General features: G+C 43.0%; 1 protein-coding gene across 3 annotated transcripts in view; it reads right to left on the reverse strand.

Moving 5' to 3' along the window:
- Positions 1-12143: 12143 nt before the first annotated feature.
- The window catches only part of COL8A1 (collagen type VIII alpha 1 chain), a 156051-nt gene continuing 146839 nt past the window's right edge, over positions 12144-21355 (reverse strand). For 2 of the 3 annotated variants that reach the window (XM_057545932.1, XM_057545931.1), the window contains 2 exons: positions 19517-19847; positions 12144-16748 (listed from right to left, as the gene is read on the reverse strand). In XM_057545932.1, coding sequence (XP_057401915.1) covers positions 14839-16748; positions 19517-19844 — 2238 coding nt within the window. In that variant the 5' untranslated portion in view covers positions 19845-19847 and the 3' untranslated portion in view covers positions 12144-14838. The remainder of the gene's footprint in view (positions 16749-19516; positions 19848-21355) is intronic. The other variant, XM_007164044.2, reaches the window with a different exon arrangement.

Raw genomic sequence — 21355 nt, forward strand, 5'->3', positions numbered from 1 at the left:
GAATTCACTTTCCCACTGTCCCTGATCTTATCCCAGGATCAGTCTTCCTATTGGCCCTGGATTCTAACCACCTCAGATGCCGGTCACAAGAACCCAGTTGTCACCTATGCTTCTGACCTACCAGCTATAAATCAGAGGTTCTCATGGACTCCCTCCTTGGGTTCAGTCATTTACTAGAATAGTTTATAGAACTCAGAGAAATACTTATATTTACCAGTTTATTATATAAAGAATACAGATGAACAGCACGATGAAGAGATGCATAAAGTAAGGTACAGAAGGGTCCCAATCACAGGAACTTCTGTTTCCATGGAGTTGGAGTGTGGCATTCCTGGCATATGGATCTGTTCACCAACCTGGAAGCTCTCTGAACCCTATACTTTTGGAATTTTTGTGGAGACTTCATTATGTAGGCATGATTCATCATTATCTGTCTCCAGCCTCTCTGCCCTTCCTGGAGGATGGGGAGTGGGGCTGAAAGTTCCAAGCTTTTAATCATGGCTTGGTCTTTCTGGTGACCAGTCCCTATCCAGGAGCCCACCAAGTGACACCTTATTGGAAAAAAATACTCCTACCACTCAGGAAATTCCGAGGAATTTAGGAGTTCTGTGTCAGGAACCAGGGGGCAGAGAAAATGCCCTTTTAATCATACTGTCCTCTTCTTCCATTATGACTTTGAAGCAGTACTCTTGATGCCCTGCTCCATTTTCCGTTGGCCCATATCTGAGCTTCTTTGTAGCTGTGGTAGACTATTTCCATCATGCTGACAACTTCCCTCCCTGAGCATCCCTACCGTCTGCTTCTCTGGCACCATGGGAGCTTGCTCAGCCCAAGAATCAATGCAGTTAATGCTCCCAAGGGCAACCCTCAACCAAAAGGGAACAGGTGTTAGTAGATAATGCTCCAGATTCTCTGTCCTTTGGTGGCACAATTCTGAAATATGTTTCACACAGTTTTTTAAAGGGTCCCCAGATGGACACTTTATTGCCTTTTCTGTTTTTCATGTCTCCTTTCCCCAGTCTCCCACTTGTGCTTCCTGAGATCACCTCCCAAATAATATACCTGCACCCAAGTCCTAGTCTCAGGGTCTGCTTTAGAAGCAACCTAAATTAAGACAGTTGGTATTGGAAATACCCTAGAAAGCAGACCCTCAAGACAAAACTTGGGAATCAATTTACTCACTGATCAGATGGTAACAAGGACATAATTGGTAGTGGTAAGAAGAATGGTAAAAACTTCTGGTGTACTGTAGCATCACAATAACTAAAACACAATCACTCACCTGTGGTAGATTAGAATGATGTACAGGTGGAAGGGGAAATGCTGGCTTGTGCAATAGCTTTAACACTTGAAAGATATGGGGCAGTTGTAATTTTAAAGATTGTGGAGTTGGCTGGTTGTTATCAATTGCGAACATGCTGAGAAAACCAGAAGTCCTTCCTAGCAGTGCTTAAAAGAGGCCCTTCTGCAACCAGAGACCATACTGTGCTATAAATTCAGGTCAGAATTTGATCAAAAGGGTAGCAGAGCTACAAAGAGATTGACTGCACAGACTGATATGTTACCTATGGTCAAGTCAAGTCCTCAAAGGGAAGGAGAGAGACTCTGAGACTGAGATGGAGACATTTGGGTAGATGTCCTTGAGGTTCCTGAACTCCCAGATTCTTGAGCCTTCTGGGCTGACAGAACTGGCCCTTTCTCCCTTGCTGGAGGAAAATAGCCTCTTATTACCTGGAGACCATTCAAGGCCTCACTGTAGTCAGTTGCCTCACAAGATGATGTTTGAGCCCTCACCTCCTCTCATTGCTTCTACACCAATAACTAGAGTTAGTTCTCAGCATAGACAGAGTGGAAAGTACAGCCCCTACTATAGGAGAAAATTACTTATTTACAAGAAAGACTACAGGTATATATATATATATGTATATATATGTGTGTATGTATATATACACATATATATGTATGTGTGTGTATGTGTGTGTGTGTATATGTATATATATATGTACATGTGTGTGTGTGTGTATATATATATATATATATATATATATATATATATATATATCTCAACAGGAACCATGAATTTCTTCAGGTAATGGACCTTGAGAGTATTGGACCAGCAGTGTGTAAAGCTGGGTAGGAGAGAGGTTATTGATATGGAGACAGTCCCCAGTGGCCGATGATTTAATGTCCTGTGAAGTCCTAACATCCTGTGGGGATGGCATCTTAAAGCTTAGACACAATGGTAACCTATAGTAAATGAGATGGAGACATCGGGACTGCCTTGGCAGATTATTAAGGAAAGGGTCAGGAGACTCAGTGGTAGACTTTAGAATGGATTTATTATGTGAGACCAGAGAACCTACCAGCTGACTCTCTTCCCTGGGAGGGCCCAGAGGACAATTCTTTCACCATAAGATTGCAGTAGTGTGTGGGCACTGACTTAGTTGAGAGACTCAATGGTGACTGTCCTGTGTAGGCCAGAGGTGACAGTAGGAGATGCCCGAGTGTCCGTGAGTATGATAGAATTCCAGAATAGTGAAAGCAGTTGGCAGCACCGAACCATCAGAAGCAAAGTGAATTTAATCAGTGGTCAGGGATCCTTGAAATGTAGGGGATCTGTGGTGTTCCACAGACTATGAGTTTCTAGGAGCAAGATAGAAAGTTAATGAGGGTATTGATTGACTTATATAGCAACAACAACAAAATCAAGAGCTGGTAAGCAGAAGGCAGATTTTTAACTGCCGAAATGGAAAAGCATGATCTTTGGACATGTTTCCAGATATGAGCCAATTCTCAAACTCAAGAATCCATTGATTAAAGGGAATCTGGATCCCCTTGAGGAAGTTCTCTGCAACACAACCAGTATATACAATATGTACTCATACCTTTTCCAAAGGAAACTATGGCCATTTTTCAGAGTAATTGTCCACTGGAGAAATGGGAAACACCCAGCTTTCTCAGGGGCTGTTGGATACAGGGTAACTACATTGACACAGGGAATCCAAACTGCCACCATAACCCCCTGTTAGAGTGGGGCATACAGGGGCCAGGTGACAAGAGTCCTGGCCTAAATCTGTTTCATGGTGGCTTCAGTGGGTTCATCAACTTATGGTCATATCTCCAGTTGCTGAGTGCATAGTTGAGATGGATGTACTTAGCAGCTGGTAGGACCATCACATTGATCCTCTGACCAATAAAGTAAGAACCTTTAGTGTAGGAAGGGTCATGTGGAAGCCCCTGAAAGTGCCTTCCCTTTCCCCAGTCCTTTCAAAGATAGTAAATTAGAAGCACTGTCTCATTCTAGTGAAGTTGCAGAGATTAATGCCAACCTAAAACACTTAAAGGCTGCAGGGGGTTTGGTTTACTAGTATGGTCCTCCAAAGCCAGATGGACCATGGCAAATGATGGTGGACTGCTGTAAATTTAATCACATGGTATCTTCAAGCATAGGGGATGTACCAGGTGTTATATCTTTGGTTGAACCAATCAACACAGCCTCTAGCACTTGCTTTGGCAAATGTGTTGTATTCGGTTCCTATCAGGAAAAAATATCAAAAGCAGTTTGCATTCACTTGGGAAAAATTGAGTTCATATTCACTCAAAGTTGTGAATATTTTCCTATGAACACTCTCAAGGCTGGTTAACTCTCCTTATCTTTGTCATAATATAGTTCATAAGGACTATGATTATTTGAACTCTTCCTCAAAACATCACTTTAATCCATTTTATTGGTGATACGGTATTAATTGGATCTGGGGAGCAGGAAATGGCCAGTACTGTGGATGCCCTAGGAAAATACATACATGCCAAAGTGTGAGAGATAAATCATAAATATTCAGGGCCCTGCAACATTGATCACATTTTTAGAAGTCTGGATATATGAGGCATGCCTGGTATCCCCTTCAAGGGAAAGGAAAAGTTATTGCATCTTTCATCTCCTACCACCTACTACCTATGCAAGAAATAGAAAACAGTATTTGGTGCACCTGTTTAGATTTTACAGCTAGCCTATGCCACACTTGGAAATACTGCTCTGACTCACTTATCAGTTCAGTCAAAAGGCTGCCAGTTTTGAGTAGGGTCAAAAGAAGAGAAGCCGTGGGGCTTCCCTGGTGGCGCAGTGGTTGAGAATCTGCCTGCCAATGCAGGGGACACGGGTTCGAGCCCTGGTCTGGGAAGATCCCACATGCCACGGAGCAACTAAGCCCATGCGCCACAACTACTGAGCCTGCGCGTCTGGAGCCTGCGCGTCTGGAGCCTGTGCTCCGCAACAAGAGAGGCCGCGATAGTGAGAGGCCCACGCACCGCGATGAAGAGTGGCCCCCACTTGCCGCAACTAGAGAAAGCCCGCGCACAGAAACGAAGACCCAACACAGCCAAAAATAAATAAATAAATAAATAAGTGAAATTCTTTAAGAAAAAAAAAAAAAAGAAGAAGAGAAGCCTTGGCAGTGGGTCCAGGCTGTGTGTGACACAAGCTGCTCTTCCCCTTAGTTCATAATGACGTGTTAGATTCCAAGGTGCTAGGTGAGAGTTGATGATGCTGTGTGGAGTCTGGCAGGACCTGAAAGGAGAATCACAGCACAAACTCCTAGGGTTTTTGAAATTTATTTATTTATTTATTTTGCTTTTTGAAATGGCTCTTTAATAAACCCAGGGCAAATGGTGTGGTGACGAGATTGCTTCTTGAAAAGTGTCAGGCCAGAAATTGTACTTTGAGAAGACTTCACAAATTTCCTTTGACCCAAGTCTTTTTGTTGCTTATTATTGTTCACCATGACCTTCAGAAATTCCTAGGGTTTTAGAGTAAGGCCATACCTTCAGTAGCCAAACCTTTCAAAAAGCAGCTACTGGCATGATACTAAGTTCTAGCAGAAACTGAGCATTTGACGATGGAGCATCAAATGATTATATTATCAGAGCTGCCCTTTTAGACCTGGGTTTTGTAAGGTTGGGTGCCCACAGCAGCAACCCACTGAAAAATAGAAATGATATATATGGGATCACATCTAAGCAGGTCCAGAAGTCATAAGTAATTTACATGAACAGGTGGTAAAGATCTCTGTGTCTTGTAATCCTCACTCACACCTATGGCTTCATGAGGTGTTCCCTGTGACCAGCTGATGATGTTGGAGGAAATATTCATGACTGGTTCAGGCTTGATATGTTAGTAGAGCTGAAAATGGACTGCTACTGCACTACAGTCCCACTCAGGGAGGGGCCCTAGAGGACAGTGTGAGGAGAATGCTTCTAGTGGGCAGAGCTTCAAGATGTACATTTAATTATCTCCTTTGAATGGAGAGAGAAATAGTCTGAGCTAAGGATAAATACAGAGTCTTGAGCAATAGTGAATTGTGTGGTTGAGTGGGTCAAGGGCCTGGAAGATATAACATTTGGAGTTCAATAGCGAAGAGATCTGGGAAGCAGCATTTGCAGGGAACTAGGGAGTGAGCAAAAGTGCGAGGATCTTCGTGTCCCATGTCCAGGTCCGCTAGTGAGTGTGCACTATGGATGAGACCCTGAATATCCAGGTAGACATATCGCAGGTTGTGTTTTTCAAAGATGGCCACAAGTGTCTCCCATCCCACATACTCTTCTTACAATGTGACCTTGACACTCCTTCCATTGTGTGGTGGGGTCTGCTTCCCTCTCTGTGAATCTGGGCAAGCATTTTGTCACCTCCGCTGATAGAATATGGTAGGAAAGATATTCTGTGATCTCTGAGGCGCAATCTTAAAAATTCTATGCATTTCCACCTTGCTCCCTTGGGATGCTCACTTGTAATCCAGGTGTGATACAGTGAGAAAGCCCAAGGTAGGCCACACAGAGGAACCACATGAAAAGGACATATGTAGGTATACTGGCCCACAGCTCAGCTGAGGTCCCTGCTGACAGCCAGCATCAACAGGCAGACCCGTAAATGAAGATGCTTCCAGATGATTACAGGCCCCAGGTGTTGATTCCCCTCCAGTTGTAGCCCCAGACGTCGTGGAGCAGAGACAAACCATCCACACTCTATCCTCAGAAGTGAATTCCTGACCCACTTTTCTCATGTAAGAAAAAAACCTGCTTGTGAAGCTGTTTCTCCTCTGGCCACAAGAGGGAGAACTTGTTCCTTGGGAACCTGCAAGTCTTAGAAGCCATGCTTACTTCCCGTCTCCTGCCTAGAGTTGCGGTGAATTTTCCATCTTTCTCCCCACAGGGCTTGGTGAGGTCAGGTGGCTAAAGTAAAACTTACTTTAAAAAAAAGTTCAAATCTTGAATATGTATGAGCTCTAAAGATCATTTAGAAGAAGAAACACCTGATCTTTAACTTCACCTTTGGAACCAAAAAATTGATATGGAGATTCATGTTTAGGCTTGAAGAAGAAAGGAAACTCATTCTAGTTTGTCCTTTGGAGTCACTGGGTGAAGGTGGACTGTCTGCCTCAAGCAGCTGGGTCTTAAGCTCCGTAGAAGGTCATATCCACTGAAGTAGAGGAGGTGCAGTAGGTGGCAGCCCCACAGTGGTCTGCATGCAGAGCTTCCCTGGGAGAGGCTGGGACTTGCAGTTTCTGGACCACCGCGGTGGTACTGCTTAGACTCCTTACCCATTTGGTGAACACTGGTGAACGTGGAGGTAAGGGAGGCTGCCGGAGGTCATTTTCAGTTACCTCCTACATCATGGGTTAGTCCTGTTAACAGATGTTTTCCCTCTAGTTTTTTTATTTTTTAGATTATTTTTATAAATTACAGTAAAATACACATAACATAAAGTTTACCATCTTAACCATTTTTTTTTTAAACTTTTGGGTTTTATTTATTTATGGCTGTGTTGGGTCTTCGTTTCCATGTGAGGGCTTTCTCTAGTTGCGGCAAGCGGGGGCCACTCTTCATCGCGGTGCGCGGGCCTCTCACTATCGCGGTCTCTCTTGTTGCGGAGCACAGGCTCCAGACGCACAGGCTCAGTAATTGTGGCTCACGGGCCCAGTTGCTCCGCGGCATGTGGGATCTTCCCAGACCAGGGCTCGAACCCGTATCCCCTGCATTGGCAGGCAGATTCTCAACCACTGCACCACCAGGGAAGCCCCATCTTAACCATTTTTAAGTGTACAGTTCAATGGCATTAAGTACATTCGCATTGCTTTGCAACCATCACCACCATCCATGTCCAGAACTCTTTTCATCTTGCAAATCAAACCCTATACCCATTAAGCAATAATTCCTCATTGCTTCCTCCCCCCATGCCCAGCACCTGGAAATCACCCTTCTGCTTTCTGTCTCTATGAATTAGACTTCTCTAGGTGTCTCATATAAGTGGAATCATGCAATATTTGTCCTTTTGTTATTGGCTTCTTTCTCTTAGCATAATGCCCTCCAGGATCATCCATGTTGTAGCATGTAGCAGAATTTCCTTCTTTTTTGAAGGTTGAATAATATTCCACTGTATGTATATACCACATTTTGTTTATCCATTCATCCATCAAAGGACATTTGGGTTGCTTCCACCTTTTAGATATTGTGAATAATGTTGCTGTGAAAAGGAATGTACAAATAACTGTTTGCATCCCTGCTTTCAGTTTTTTTGGGTATATACTCAGAACTGGAGATGTTGGGTCACACAGTAATTTTATTTTTCATTTTTCTAGGAACCTCCATACTGTTTTCCATAGCTGCTGCCCAATTTTACTTTCCCACCAGCAGTGCACAATGGTTCCAATTTCTCCATATCCTCACCAACACTTGTTATTTTTTGTATTGTATTGTTTTGTGTTGTTTCATAGTAGCCATCCTAATAGGTGTGAGGTGGTCCCTTCAGTTTTTAAAGCCAACTGCCTTCATATCTCCTAAGGGGTAAGGATGTCACCATGACATCTGTCAATATATAGTCTTTTGGTAGCTGGCTGTTTCCATGTCTCTGGTAAGGACAGTAACTAAGAAATAACTGAGGTCATCTCTCTCTATTTTGAGGCAAGCTAATATTCTAAACCTTCACTGGCAGTTGTTTGCTTCTTAGGCAGCCGAGAACTTTTATCTCCTGCCTTTAGGCAGTATAGTGTAATAGCTCAGAGCATGGACTATGGAGCCAGATGTGTGGGTTAAAATCTTGGCATTGTCATTTATTAGATCTTGGACAAGTTACTTTGCCTCAGTTTCTTCAGCTGTAATATGGAGCTAACAATAAGAGTCATTATAAGGAGTAACTAAGTTAATACATAAAAACAGTTAAAGCATTTTGGTACATGGTTGTCACTCAGTAAATAGTAGCAGTTGTTGCCCCTCCAAAACACACTCTACAACTTCATCCACCCTCCCAAATGTAGAAGATAGTTACTAGTAGCACCTACTGTTTCACAGATGCAAAAGCTGAAGTTTAGAGACGTTAAATAATTGACTCAAGATATCACAGCTGTTAAATAGAGGAGCTGAGATTTGTTCTCTGAGCCTGGCCTCAGAGCCCTCTCCTAGCATGTTCTATATTGGTGACTCTGGTTTGGAAGAACAAATGACAAGGACAGCATTGGCCTTGGTGAGGAAAGGCAGCTCTTACTAGCAGGCAGTTGGAACCTGGGACACGTTCCATCAGCTTTCCCCATTGTGTCTGTCACCCACAAATGAAGAGCAGATGTGAATGTTGCTGCCAGCCACTCACTTGTTAGATGAGAACTGACTTGGCCATGCTCATTATAAAATTAATTTGTAGGTCTTGGTGGTTTTAACAAAGCATGTGAATTGTAGGTCTCCACAGGAATCATAAACTTTAATTTAGAAGTGCTTTTGAATCTAATAAAAATCTATTTTTACTTGCGTTAAGATAGCAAAGGAAAAAACCTCTGGAAAGGTTCTGGATGCCTCAAAGGAAAATTCAGTTAGATGGTTCTGTGTTTCAGTAACACACATGAGAAACTTGTGAATAATTTGTTAAAATGGGGTGACGTGCCCTACTTTTTAAATTGAAATTCCAGTGCACTTATCTCCAGGAATTAGCAAAAAATATTTTTCTAAGAATAAAAATCATTAACAGCTATTTGACATCATAAAGAATAACTTATTTGAGCATTAAGCTGATCCTGATACAAACATTGGTTTTGAAAATGAAAGCATCAGAAATTCTGTGTAACTCTTTGCTAGAAGAAAGATAACCCTAAGGCTACTCCATAGGTATTTTTCTTTTTCATGATATGGAATGAGCATGATATTTTCATTTTAGAGTCACAAGGACCGTTAAGGAGAAAAACTTTTTTGAAATATAGGAGAACGTGATTGATTTACACTTTTTATTAGCTCTGCATATTTGGAGTTCATTGTAATTCCATGCAGATTGGGATGACATTTCCCTTTGCTATATCTGTGATGAAAGGATCTGTTAAATAAATTCCTGCAGCAAGTAAGGGAGGAGATTTTAAAGCAGTCTAATCATTTTTGTCTGCAAATGGTGCCACTGATTTTGAGTGAGTCTTTTCTCTCCTTATTACAATAGGCCACCAGGTCTCTCTCCAGGCTCATGGCTTTACCCTCATCTGCCTAGCAAATGCGCGTCTGGCGCACAGGCAGATCCCACAAGTCTATGTATAAACCAAGCGTCTCTCCTTTCCCTGCCTGGAGCAGGCTCCACTGGAGGACTGCCTGTTTCTATCAGTGGTACCGTCCCTGTTTTCCAAGCGTATCAGTGAGGAAACCACCTTTGAGTCAAGCTTCCTTCTCCCTCATGAGACCATCCTGGGATTGTCTCCAGGGTCAGTTCTGTCTTTCAACTGTCTCTTCAGTTTTCAATTCTTCATTCCGTTTCCTAGCCCTTGAGATAGCTCCATTGTTATGCAGTCCTTAAACCCTAACACCTGACCTGACATGTGACTCTCACTCTTTAGACTTGGTTAGGCTCCCTGAACCATCAACCCATCACCCCATTCCTGGATTAAAGCTGTTCTGATCTCCTCATTGGTTTTGCTACTTGTATCAGACATTCTCCATATAATCATTAAAGTAACTTTTCTAAAATACTTATGTTCATACCATTTTCCTGCTTAAGGACCTACAATGTCTTCTTATTGCGTATTAGATAAAATATAAATGTATCTTCCCTATATATAAAGCCCTACATCACTTGATCCTTCTTTGGTTGTTAAATGTTTCCTTTACTAGTTTTTGAGTAGTTCTTCTGAACCAGTCAGGTCATTTCCCTTATCTCTGCCCACCCCACTCCACCCCCGCCTCCCCTTCTGACTCTCTCTCTCTCTCTCATACAAACACACACACACACACACACACACACACACACACACACACACTGCCCTATGCTCCATTCATCCAGATTCTGTCAAATTAAAGATGATTTCTTTAAAAGTCGTCTTCTCCAAAAACTACCTGAGATTAGCTTTTATCCCACAGTAGACTTCTAAATAATCTTGGGACATATAATCTTCTGTATAATCTTGGAATCTCAGAGCTGGATTCAGTCACACCTCACATCGAGTTTAGCACTAGCTCCCACAGCAACCCTGCGAGATTCATTCTTCCCTCCACCCTGGAGCTGGACCAGCGCTCTGTGATGAGCTTTGGATGCAAAGATGAAGCAGTGAGGTGCCTGCTCTCAAGAGGCTTACACTCTATCAGTGGGGGAGACAGACAAACAGTTCAGTTATAAAGCAGGAAAAGTAAAGGGACAGAAGATTGTACAAGGCAGGGTGGTGACTAGATCTGGGCAGTAGGGAAGGAGAGGTGATGCTTGTACTGTGTCCTGAGGGGGTGAGGAGGGATTATCGAGCAGACAGGTCAGAGAAGGCATTCCCAGGACAGGAGCAGCATGGAATGGCCTTTCTCTTTCTGAACTTTGCTAGCACGTATGCATCCAGTTGGCTTCACACCACCCTTGTTTGTATATCACCTGGAAGTCAATTCGTTTAACAAACATCTTGATGTCCTCTAAACAAAAGATACTTTTTAAAAGAATGGTCATGTTTTCTGTTGCTTATGTGCCCCTCACATTGCCTAGTAATATCAGGTGCAAAGTAGGGGCTACTTTTTGTCTTGTTTTAATGTAAAGGGATACTATAGACCTATTGTAATGATGGATTTGCCCTGCTTGTCCGCATTCTAAATTCCAACCATTTATTCCTCCTTGCCTCTGTCTCTTGTATCCTTCCATTTACTTTTGTGACCAACACTGTGTGCACATGAGATGACTGGTCCATGTTATGGAAGAGCCTTTGGCCGTGGAATGAAATAGAACTAGTTGGGCTATGTGGGAATGGAAGCTATGGTCTTGAATTTCCAGATTGATACATTTAAACAAGTGAGTTAACCAGCCACAGACTGGTGCTACATAGTTGCTTGTTGAATGATTTGAGTAATCCCTTTATGATAGTCTAGACATGATAAGCTGTGATCATTCTGATCTTGATAAGTCATCACAAAAGAATTCTCTCCTTATCAGTGATGCTTATTAAGACCATTAGGTTCTTGAAACAGGTCTGCTTCTGCTCTGAAGCTCCACTCATCACTATCTCCCCTCAAAAATTTTGGCTCTGGTGTGGCAAACTGTAACAGAATTGAGTACATGAAGATTAGTTTTTTTGTGGGAGAAAAGAGAGTTGTGGCAGTTTATCCTTTTAGGTTGGATGTGACAGATGCAGCAGCTAATTGTTCCCTAATATCTGTTCTCCTTTCTTCTGTATTAATAGAACCTCTGATTTTTAGCTGGACATATGCTTGCCCGCAGTAAATATTCCATTTCCCACACTCCCTTGCAGCTGGTTGTGCCAGTGTGACTAAATTCAGAGGATGGTATGTGGGAGGGTGATCTAAGCAACCACTAGGTTGAGTTCTTTAAGAAGGAAGCATGCTCTCCCCTTCCTGATTTTTCCTCCTTCCCACCGACTGGAATGTGCCTGTGGTGGTTAGCTCTCCTGGACCCTGGAGATGCGGGCCACGCCCTCACGGTGGAAGAGCAACAAGATAGAAGGAACCTGGGGCCCTGACTGGGGCTGCCACATGAGCCCCAGCCTGTTTATGCTTGCAGCTGTTATGTCAAAGAGAAAGAATTGTCCCCGTTAAGCTAGGATTATGTTAGGTCTCTGTGTCAGCAGCTAATTAACACGTTGGGGGATAAACAGTTATGAAGTTCAAACAGTGTCAGCTGAGTGATATGAACAAGATGAGAAACATACTTTTAAAGGTATTTAATAAGACTTTTTTTTCAAATCAGTACAAAAATTTAAATACAAAAATGATTTGCTATTGACATGTCTCAAATCTATCATGGAAACTCAAAGTTACCAGTCTGTTCACCGTTCATGGTATTCTGGAAAATATTTGAGAACAGTCACCCACTACAGACATTCTTTTCCCCTGTGGGATGTCATCCTGCATTAAAACTCTGTATTTAAATAACAATATTGTCAGTTTGGTCCATTTCACATGGATAAGTTCTAGTTAATTTTGAATTAAATAGGGATTGTAGCACTATCCCTAGACTTTAGAACATGTGGTTGTTTCATCTGCTTTTACACTAAATGTGTTAACATGATGTGCAACATTCAAAAGGGAAACAGAGATACATAGATAATTATTTAAAACTCTTTTTAAATTAAATGGAGTAATTCATTGAGCTCTGAGATTAGCACCATTGTAGAATATACAGTATCTGGCATAGATTTTGCTCCTCCCCTGTCTAAAAGTTAGAAGCATATGCCTGATAATAAACACATGCGCGCATGCACGCGCACACACACGCACACACACACGCAATTGAGTAACAACCAATAAATAAGTTGGAAGGTATTTGAAAAGTGAAATTTGGTTTTGACTAAAGAGCTACTTTCTCTCTTGGTGGAAATAAAAAGCCCATACATGTACAGATAAATACAGTTTTATAAATCAGCTGATCTGACTTGCCTCCAAGCCATTTCAGTGCAGCTTTTCAGCAGACAGAGCCCAGTGGACCCATGTGGCTCTCATAGCCATCGGCCCAAAACCAGCATCCTCAAGACCAACCCAAAGAATATTTGGCCACATAAATGCTGTCTGCTTTGAAATTGAAGGTTGGGTGGGATATGTTTTTGATGGGAAAAGTTTGTCATATAATTAGCCATGAGTAAGAAACCACGTGGTAATGAACTCATTTCTCTTTTTAAGAAATTGAGAAGAAATGGTGCTTGTATACCATATAGGGAAAAGACAGATATTAGGCTGAGGAGAATATTCTTGATGGTTAAAATGATTCAGATTTGACATAGACACAATTCCATGTGTGTTTATACCGTATTTATTTGTGTGTCTTCCCATCTGTACCTGTCCCCTCATTTCATCACTCTTAACTTTGAGGTGTAGATACAAGACTCCACCACCATAGCCCCACATTATTACCCCCAGTGGCTTATAGTGTCGGCAGCAGACTCATAGCCAACTTGAAATGCTTTGTCTGTGTTTTGAGACCAGATCTGAATGTGCAAAGCAATTAGTATGTACCTAAATGAAAACCTGGAAAAAATTTACTTTTCTTTTTAAATCTGTATTGATTCCTGTACTTGTGGGGTGACATAAAAAGCATGGGCTGTCATTGCCCTCTGACACGTGGCTCTTCCACAGGTTGCTTCCTGCATTTTTAGTACCTACAGCAGGAAGTAATACATCTATTTTTTAATTTAAAACTTCAGAAATTATTTTTTCAAAAAAATTTATTTTCCTATGTAATTCTGAAACTGCCCCCTCTTTCCCCAAACAAAGGACGGCTTGGATTTAGGAAATTCACTTTGGAACTTCAGATGACACACCGATTTGTATGTATACTACACAGGGAAATTTCTTTGAAATTCAGTAGCTACTAAAAAGTACTGATATCCCCTTCGTGGGTGAAACCTCGTTGTAGTCATTTGTGTGTGTAGGCAAAGGAGGGGGATTATTATACGCATGTAAACACAATTAAGAACTGCTGTTTATAATGAACATTCCGCAAAACTGGAAAGTTATGAGGGGAGAGGGTTACTTTTTTTCTTATGACTTCCAGGTGTTTATATTAGTTGGGTCATAATGGAAATTACATGGAGACAACAAGAGAGAAAAAAAAAAAATCACAGAGAAAAAAAAACAAGCAAAAAGAACCCGTAAGGAATAAATGAGTTACTTCCTGCTCATGTCTCCCAGCTGGTTTGTTAGCTCCCTACGGGGCACTGTCTTAGGCCCCACAGAAGTGTCTCATCCAGTGCTAGGCACACAGAAGGCACGAGTAAATACACTACAGTTGTTCTTCTAGGGACACTAGACACACAATTCTGGGTAGAACTCTTGTTTTAAAAGACAGCCTCCGACAGGGGAGAAACATCCCTTGGAGTAAAGCTCTACCCTGGTTCTCTGTCCACGCCTCACTGGGGAAGAGCACTGCAGAGCTCTTCCACATCCCATGGCAAAGTGTCTGCACAAATACAGAGGAAATTATGCAAGTAAATACGGTATGTAATTGTTATCATTGACATTTCTTTAAGCCATATTTATAAATATTTTAAAGTAAACAGTATGAGCGAGTGACTTTCATTAGCTATGCTCTTTCATACTGGAACACTTTGATCTGAATAAGCAGGTTATCATGGAAGCACATAACATAAACAGCTAATACGATTCCAGTGGGTACAACACAAGTGTCAGTACTTGATACATAAATCTATCCCATCATTTTCAATCACAAGCTGCTGTGCAGAGCACTAAACATGCATCTTAGTTTTTATTTGTACACGATGGTTCAGACTTTCACTTAAATATAACTTTCCAACTATATAAATGTTTTGAAGCAATTATGTTTCCCATTTGGATTTTTTGGTGCATCCTTTTCTTTTCTTCTATTAAATTTCTCTCTTTTTTTCTTTCTTACATGGGATACAATAAATACCCTGAAAAAGAGGAATGGACGTATTGCCCGGCATACAGTCCCGCAGCCTGTTCAGAGGGCATCTGGAGGAACACCCGGTCTCCGGGCCGGAGCAGCAGCACCGCGCTCCCGGACGCCTGGTCCAGGAAGCCCTTCTTGTACTCGTCATACGTGTACATCATGGGCTCGTTGTTCTTGAACAGAGCAACCCACACGTTGCCCCCCTTGCAGTGAACGTGGTATGCAAAGTAGTAGACCCCAGGGACCTCGCAGGTGAAGATGCCCGTCTGCGGGTTGTAGTTCTGTCTGCCGTTATAGAGCAGTTTGTCAAACTTCACTGGGGCCCCCACGGGTGGGAAAGGCGCAGTCAGCTCAGCGGTAAATGCAGGCATCTCGTAGGCTGGCCCTCCGTTCTTGCCTTTCTTAGCCCCATAGGCGTGGGGGGGTTTCACTCCGTCAATTCCCAGCCCCATATCTGGTAGATACTCTGCATGGGGTGGTGGTGTCGGGGGCATCACAGCTGGGAGTCCCGGGGGCCCTGGAGGGCCTGGGGGCCCTGGAAGGCCAGGCTGGCCTTGGGGACCAAGGGCACCAGGCTTCCCTGGGGCGCCATGAAGTCCTGCTACTCCGGGCTTCCCTACTCCAGGGAACCCAGGGGGCCCTGGGAGACCTGGTTCCCCTTTGGGGCCAGGAATTCCAGGCGGTCCAATGGGGCCACTCGGGCCTGAAATCCCTGGGATACCTGGGGGCCCCTGTAAGCCCTGGTCTCCTGGGATTCCTGGCTGTCCCTTTGGTCCAAGCAGCCCTGGGGCACCAGGGAGCCCTGGCAAACCTTTATGCCCAGCTTCCCCCTTGGGCCCTATGGGACCTGGCAAACCCCTCATGCCGGGGGGCCCCGCTTCACCAAGGAAACCTGGCTTTCCTGGGAAGCCTTGAAGCCCTGGCTCACCCTTGGGACCTAGTGGCCCCTGTGGCCCCACAGCCCCACCTTCTCCTTTGGGTCCGGGGAAACCGATAGCCCCTGGAGGGCCCATGGGACCTGGGATTCCAGGCAGGCCTGGCTCTCCTGGGGGGCCCCCCAGTCCAGGGGCACCTGTTGGTCCTTTCTCCCCTCTTGGTCCCAGAGCCCCAGGAAGACCCCCTATGCCCCTGTCGCCTTTGGGGCCTGGGAAGCCGGGTTTCCCGATCCCTGGAGGGCCTGGGGGTCCTGGCAGTCCTGGCAGTCCTTGCTCCCCTTTGCCACCTGGAAATCCTGGCTGCCCAGGGATCCCATCCTGGCCTGGTTTTCCAATTCCAGGCATCCCAGGAGGTCCTTGAAACCCTGGGACCCCTATAGGGCCTTGTGGCCCAGGTTCGCCTGGAGGGCCTGGCTTTCCCAGGGGGCCCTGGGGCCCAGGGAAGCCTGTCACTCCTGGTTTGCCCACTCCTGGAAGTCCTACAGGGCCGGGAGGGCCATGCATCCCTGGAGGACCCTTCAGGCCTGGCAGACCTGGCATCCCGAAGCCCTTCTCTCCTTTAGGACCCTGAAGGCCTGGAGGTCCTGGTGGTCCTCTGGGTCCTCGCTCACCTTTGGCACCTGGTTGCCCTGGTAACCCTGGCCCACCTGGCTTCCCAATGCCAGGAAGTCCGTGAGGCCCTGGAGGTCCTTGAGGTCCTGGGATCCCCATGCGTCCGATCTCCCCTTTGGGTCCAATTTCACCTTTGGCCCCGGGCATTCCCATGGCTCCTGGCTTTCCTGGCATTCCAGGCATACCTGGCTTTCCAATTCCTGGATATCCCTGTGGCCCTGGTTTTCCTTTGATTCCAGGTATCCCTTGACCTGGTAAACCAGGGGGCCCAGGTGGTCCTCTTGGGCCAGGCTCTCCACGGGGACCTTGCTCCCCCCGTAAACTGGCTAATGGTATTTCTGCTGGGAGAGGGGGGAGAGAGAAGGAGGGAGGGAGGGAGTGAGAGAGAGAGAGAGAGAGATTAATATTGATCATCCTTCACTTCAATCATTATTTAGTTCTGACACATTTGCCTATTACTTATCAAGAGGAAAGACTAGGAATAATGTGCTCGTGTTCCAGGACTGTATTATCAGTACTTAATGGACAATCAGGCTGATAATTTCTTTGTCATATTTGAGATACTGTCTTGGGAACTGATATCTGTGGCTGCTTTTATCAGCATTAGTTAAGTAAAAAAGCTAAAAAGTAATGAAGAAACATTCTTCCTAGTACAAACTTGGAGATATTATGGTGTATTCACTATAAAGAGTTCAAAGAAGGACAAAGAAAAATCAAAGTTGCCTATAAGCCCACTACTCAGAGATAATCGCTTGACATTTATCTGTATTTCCATCTCATGTGTTCTATATATATGTACGTATGTATGTATATATATGTGTGTGTGTGTGTGTATTTTAAACAATGTTGGAGTCATTTTTATTTTTTCTATTTTTTCCCTATTTAATGTTATACTCTATTTTTCTATGTCCTTGAATTTTAAATATAATATATGGAAAAATAATGTTTCCTCTTGTGCTGAAATATACTATGATGTACAGGATGACGGTCATTATCATGTAGACTCAGGGAAGAATAGAAGCATTTTATTTTTATTTTGTATGTGGTTTAATAACATCTTAAACATCTGTCCTCTAGAGTCAAATCGATGTGTTTAATTTCTTTAATATGCTGTAGGATTTCCTAAGCCTCAAATATTAATTCTTCAATTTAATAAGTTACTTCTCACTTGCAAATTTGGTTTTTAAACAGGAGTAGTTGAATAAGGTATTTTAGGATGATAAACAGTGCAGAAAAGGAGTTAAGCTGGGATTAGGAGCAGGAAGCTCAGCTTCTCTTTCTGGCCTTGAAATGAGATCTTGACTGGGTCACTTAAGCCATCAGCATCCCTGCTTGCCTGTCTGTACAGCAAGAATAATACACCCACACTACAAGATTAGAAAATAGATGTGAAAGGCGTTATGCTTTCTCGAATTGTTATCAAAATACAAAGCACATGTAATTATATTGATTATGCTATGCCTTTCAGAGAAACACAACTCTGGATCTCTCATGCTACTGGGAGTAAGGAATAACATAAAGAAAGGAAATTCATGGTCCCAACCATTAGTTGCATCTTAATCCTGACCATTGTATTTTTCACTGAGCTACTGTCAGGGAACAAAATAGAACCACAGAACTCATATATTTTCCAAATTCCTCAGTTGCAATCTGGTACCCATCTGAATAAGTACAGGAAGTTTCAAAATCCAGGCAGGCCATTCAAGGAAGGAAGGAAAACAAATGACTGAGATAATCCCCTAAGTGGAATATCAGCTCCTAAAGGGAAGAAAACTGGAAATACTTCTTTTATGCTAATAGGATTACTACTGTACAATTAGGGTGTGCTCTTTCTAAGCAGGAACTGTGTAGCTCCTATATCAAGAGAGCGTCTGGGGCAGGGTCACATCACATTCATCAGGAATCCCTAATGTCTAGCACGTGCCTGGAGTATATTCTGTTCTTCCTTAGGTTTTGTTGAACTGTAGCAACTCAAAGTTTTTATGGTACTTTAGCATTTATTTAGTACTTACCTTACGTCATAGACTCTCTCAATAATCCTACTTTACAAACGAAGAAAAGTAGTTTCAAAGAGGTTAAATGACTAGGTTTCTCTCCTCTCTGGCCTCTAGGCACTCAGGCCTATTAGCACCAAATCCAGTAGTTCCCCAGAAGCAGAGCTTCCTGCTTTTGGAGGGACCATTGGGAATGGCCTCCAGCGCCTCAAAGGGAATTGCTACTCTGATTGCAATTCCTTTCCTGCAAGTGCTAGGTTTCCTACGTTTCTTATAAACCAACTGAGTTTATAAGAAAATGTCTCTCGGGAATTCCCTGGCGGCCCAGTGGTTAAAACTCTGTGCTCTCACTGCCAAGGGCCCGGGTTCAATCCCTGGTCGGGGAGCTAAGATTCCACAAGCCACGCGGTGTGGCCAAAAAAAAAAAAAAAAAAAAAACAATTTAAAAAAAAGAAAATGTCTCTCACAGTGATAGGCATTTTGCTGGTGTTGAATAACTAATGAATATGCCTAGAAAGTAATGGAGAGATTTTCAGGTATCATCATCTCTAGGTAGGTATATAGTCTGTACTCTTCAGGCTCCTTCTGTAGATTTATTGATTGACATGTGTAACAACTTAATTAGAGCAGTCTTAAAAACACATTCATCTGGCACCTAGTTTACAAAGTGCTTTCATATGATTTTTTTTTTTTAACACAGCAGGTTCTTATAACATTGCTCTCCTAGTTCTGAAGACTAACATCACTTCTTTTTTTTTTTTCCACTGCTATATCCCTTAGCATTTTGGCTCAGAGCCTGACACAAAAAGAGATGCTCATTAGTTGCTGTATGTTTGAATAAAGAAATAATGAGTAAGGGACTAAACTTATTTGTTATTAAGTATGTTTTTTGTCGTTTGATGCTGTTGAAATAAGAAAGCACAACATACAATAATTTTGTCTTTCTTCAAGACCTGAACTTTTCAAGAATAGGGTTTAGAACACAGTAGGCAGTTAATGAATGTCAGTCACACATGCTAAAAGAAAAATGTCTAAAATTTAGCTCTCCCCACCCGCAGTGTATTGTTTAGGGTTTTGGAAAGCTGCTGTCTTACAGCAGAACCGAAGTATGTTACCTTTGCCTTTCTTGGGTGCTGCTTCCTTGCCCATTCTTGGTGCCGGCTGAATTTCCTTCATATATTGGGGTAGATGTGGATACTCTTTGCCATACTGCATGTGGGGCAGCTCCTTGCCCACGTTAAGGCCATCTTTACCCAAAGGCATGTGAGGTACTTGCTGGCCCAGGGGCTGGTATTGCGGAATTTGTGGTGGAATCTGAGGAGGAATTTGAGGTGGCAGCGGCTTGATGCCATAGTAGGCACCAGCTTGGATGAGCCGGACGGAACCCAGGGAAATGGTAAGCAGTACTCCCAGCAGCTGCAGAAGGGCAGGTGGACCAGCCATCACCTGTGGAGGAAGGTACGCACCAACATGGTGAAAACCAGCAGGCCAGGTGACCGGAGTTTACTTAGATAAAGAAGGGAGAAAAAAAGAAAAGGAATCATGGTTTTTATTAGCAGAACTTCATGAGTGGAAGACAAATGGAAGGGAAGATGTCACCTTTCAATAGAAAACAAACAGACAGAACCCAGGAAAGAGTAGGATCTATCAAATGAAGGCAGCTGGTGGGATTGTAAGCTATGGGGAGACTGCTGGTTGTCCCTGAACATGAACTCTGCCCTCTTCCATAGTATTGGCACCCCTGACTTTCAGCTGGAACAGAGCAAGCCTAGAATGAAGACATTTCATTTAGATGTGGCCATGTGACAAAGTTCTGGTCTGTTGGGTGTAGTTGTAATGGGTGCAACTTCCAAGAATGCTCCTTAAGGGGAGTGAGCATGTTCTTCCTCTTGCTTCTTCCCACTGGCTGGAACGTGGATATATATTACCCGGAAACGGGCCAGACACCATGAACCATGGAGTGAAAGCTGTGCGTTGAGGATGGTAGAGCAACAAGCTAGAAGAAACCTGAGCCTTGGTTGAACTTGGAGGCGCCATATATTGATATTAATCCTTAAGTCTGGAATTTGTTTACACAAGAGAGAAATAAAGATTTACCTTCTTTAAGCCATTGTTATTTTGGGTGCCATACATTTGCACTGAACTTAATCCTAACAGATAGAATAGATTCTCCAAAATGAAGCAAACTTAGTGGCAAGTCATACTTTGTTAGTAAGTGCTGAAATTCTATATTCTATTGTAAATGGAAACAGTTAATAATTTATAGGCTTTATGCCAGGAGCAGTAGTTTTTCATATGTCAGATGTCCTTTGGCTGCTTTGGTGTGGTCATAAACGTATAAAGGTTAAAGAACAAACAACAACAACAATAAAAACCGAAGATATCTTCTGAATTGGAAAGAAGGTACTTCATGTGACAGCCCCAAAATGTCATTAAAAAAAAAAATCACCATCATAATTATGTACATACAGGGATACCATTTCTTTCTTCTAATTATGTACTATGAAGTCATTTGTTCAGAATTAGGTTAATTGGACCTGGAGATCATTAAAGTTTATCTTTGTACCATTATGAAGAAAGGAGTTTACAAAGCAAATTTGTTGTATAAATAAGATAGAGATGTTTACTCACAAGAATAAGCTGTTTTTAAGCCTTTTAATAGCACCCTTTGCAAGTTAGTAATTAGTAGAATAAATATAAATGAGGTCTATCTGTTTATAAAAAACAGCTTGAGATCTGTTTATAAAAAACAGCTTGTTTATTAAAAAACAGCAGGGTTGAAGACCCAACAGCCCAGGGAACTGCAGTTTTCACAAATTCCCGCTAGAGGGCAAGTGTGGTACACATCGACGTCTGCTCAATTACCCGGAGGTCCTAAAACTACACGTAAGGCTTTGCTCCCACATCTTATAGAGGGACTTAACGAAAATCTGAATCCTAAATGGAGTGTCATC

This window comes from Balaenoptera acutorostrata, chromosome 4 (assembly GCF_949987535.1).
Source record: "Balaenoptera acutorostrata chromosome 4, mBalAcu1.1, whole genome shotgun sequence".
Lineage (NCBI taxonomy): Eukaryota > Metazoa > Chordata > Mammalia > Artiodactyla > Balaenopteridae > Balaenoptera > Balaenoptera acutorostrata.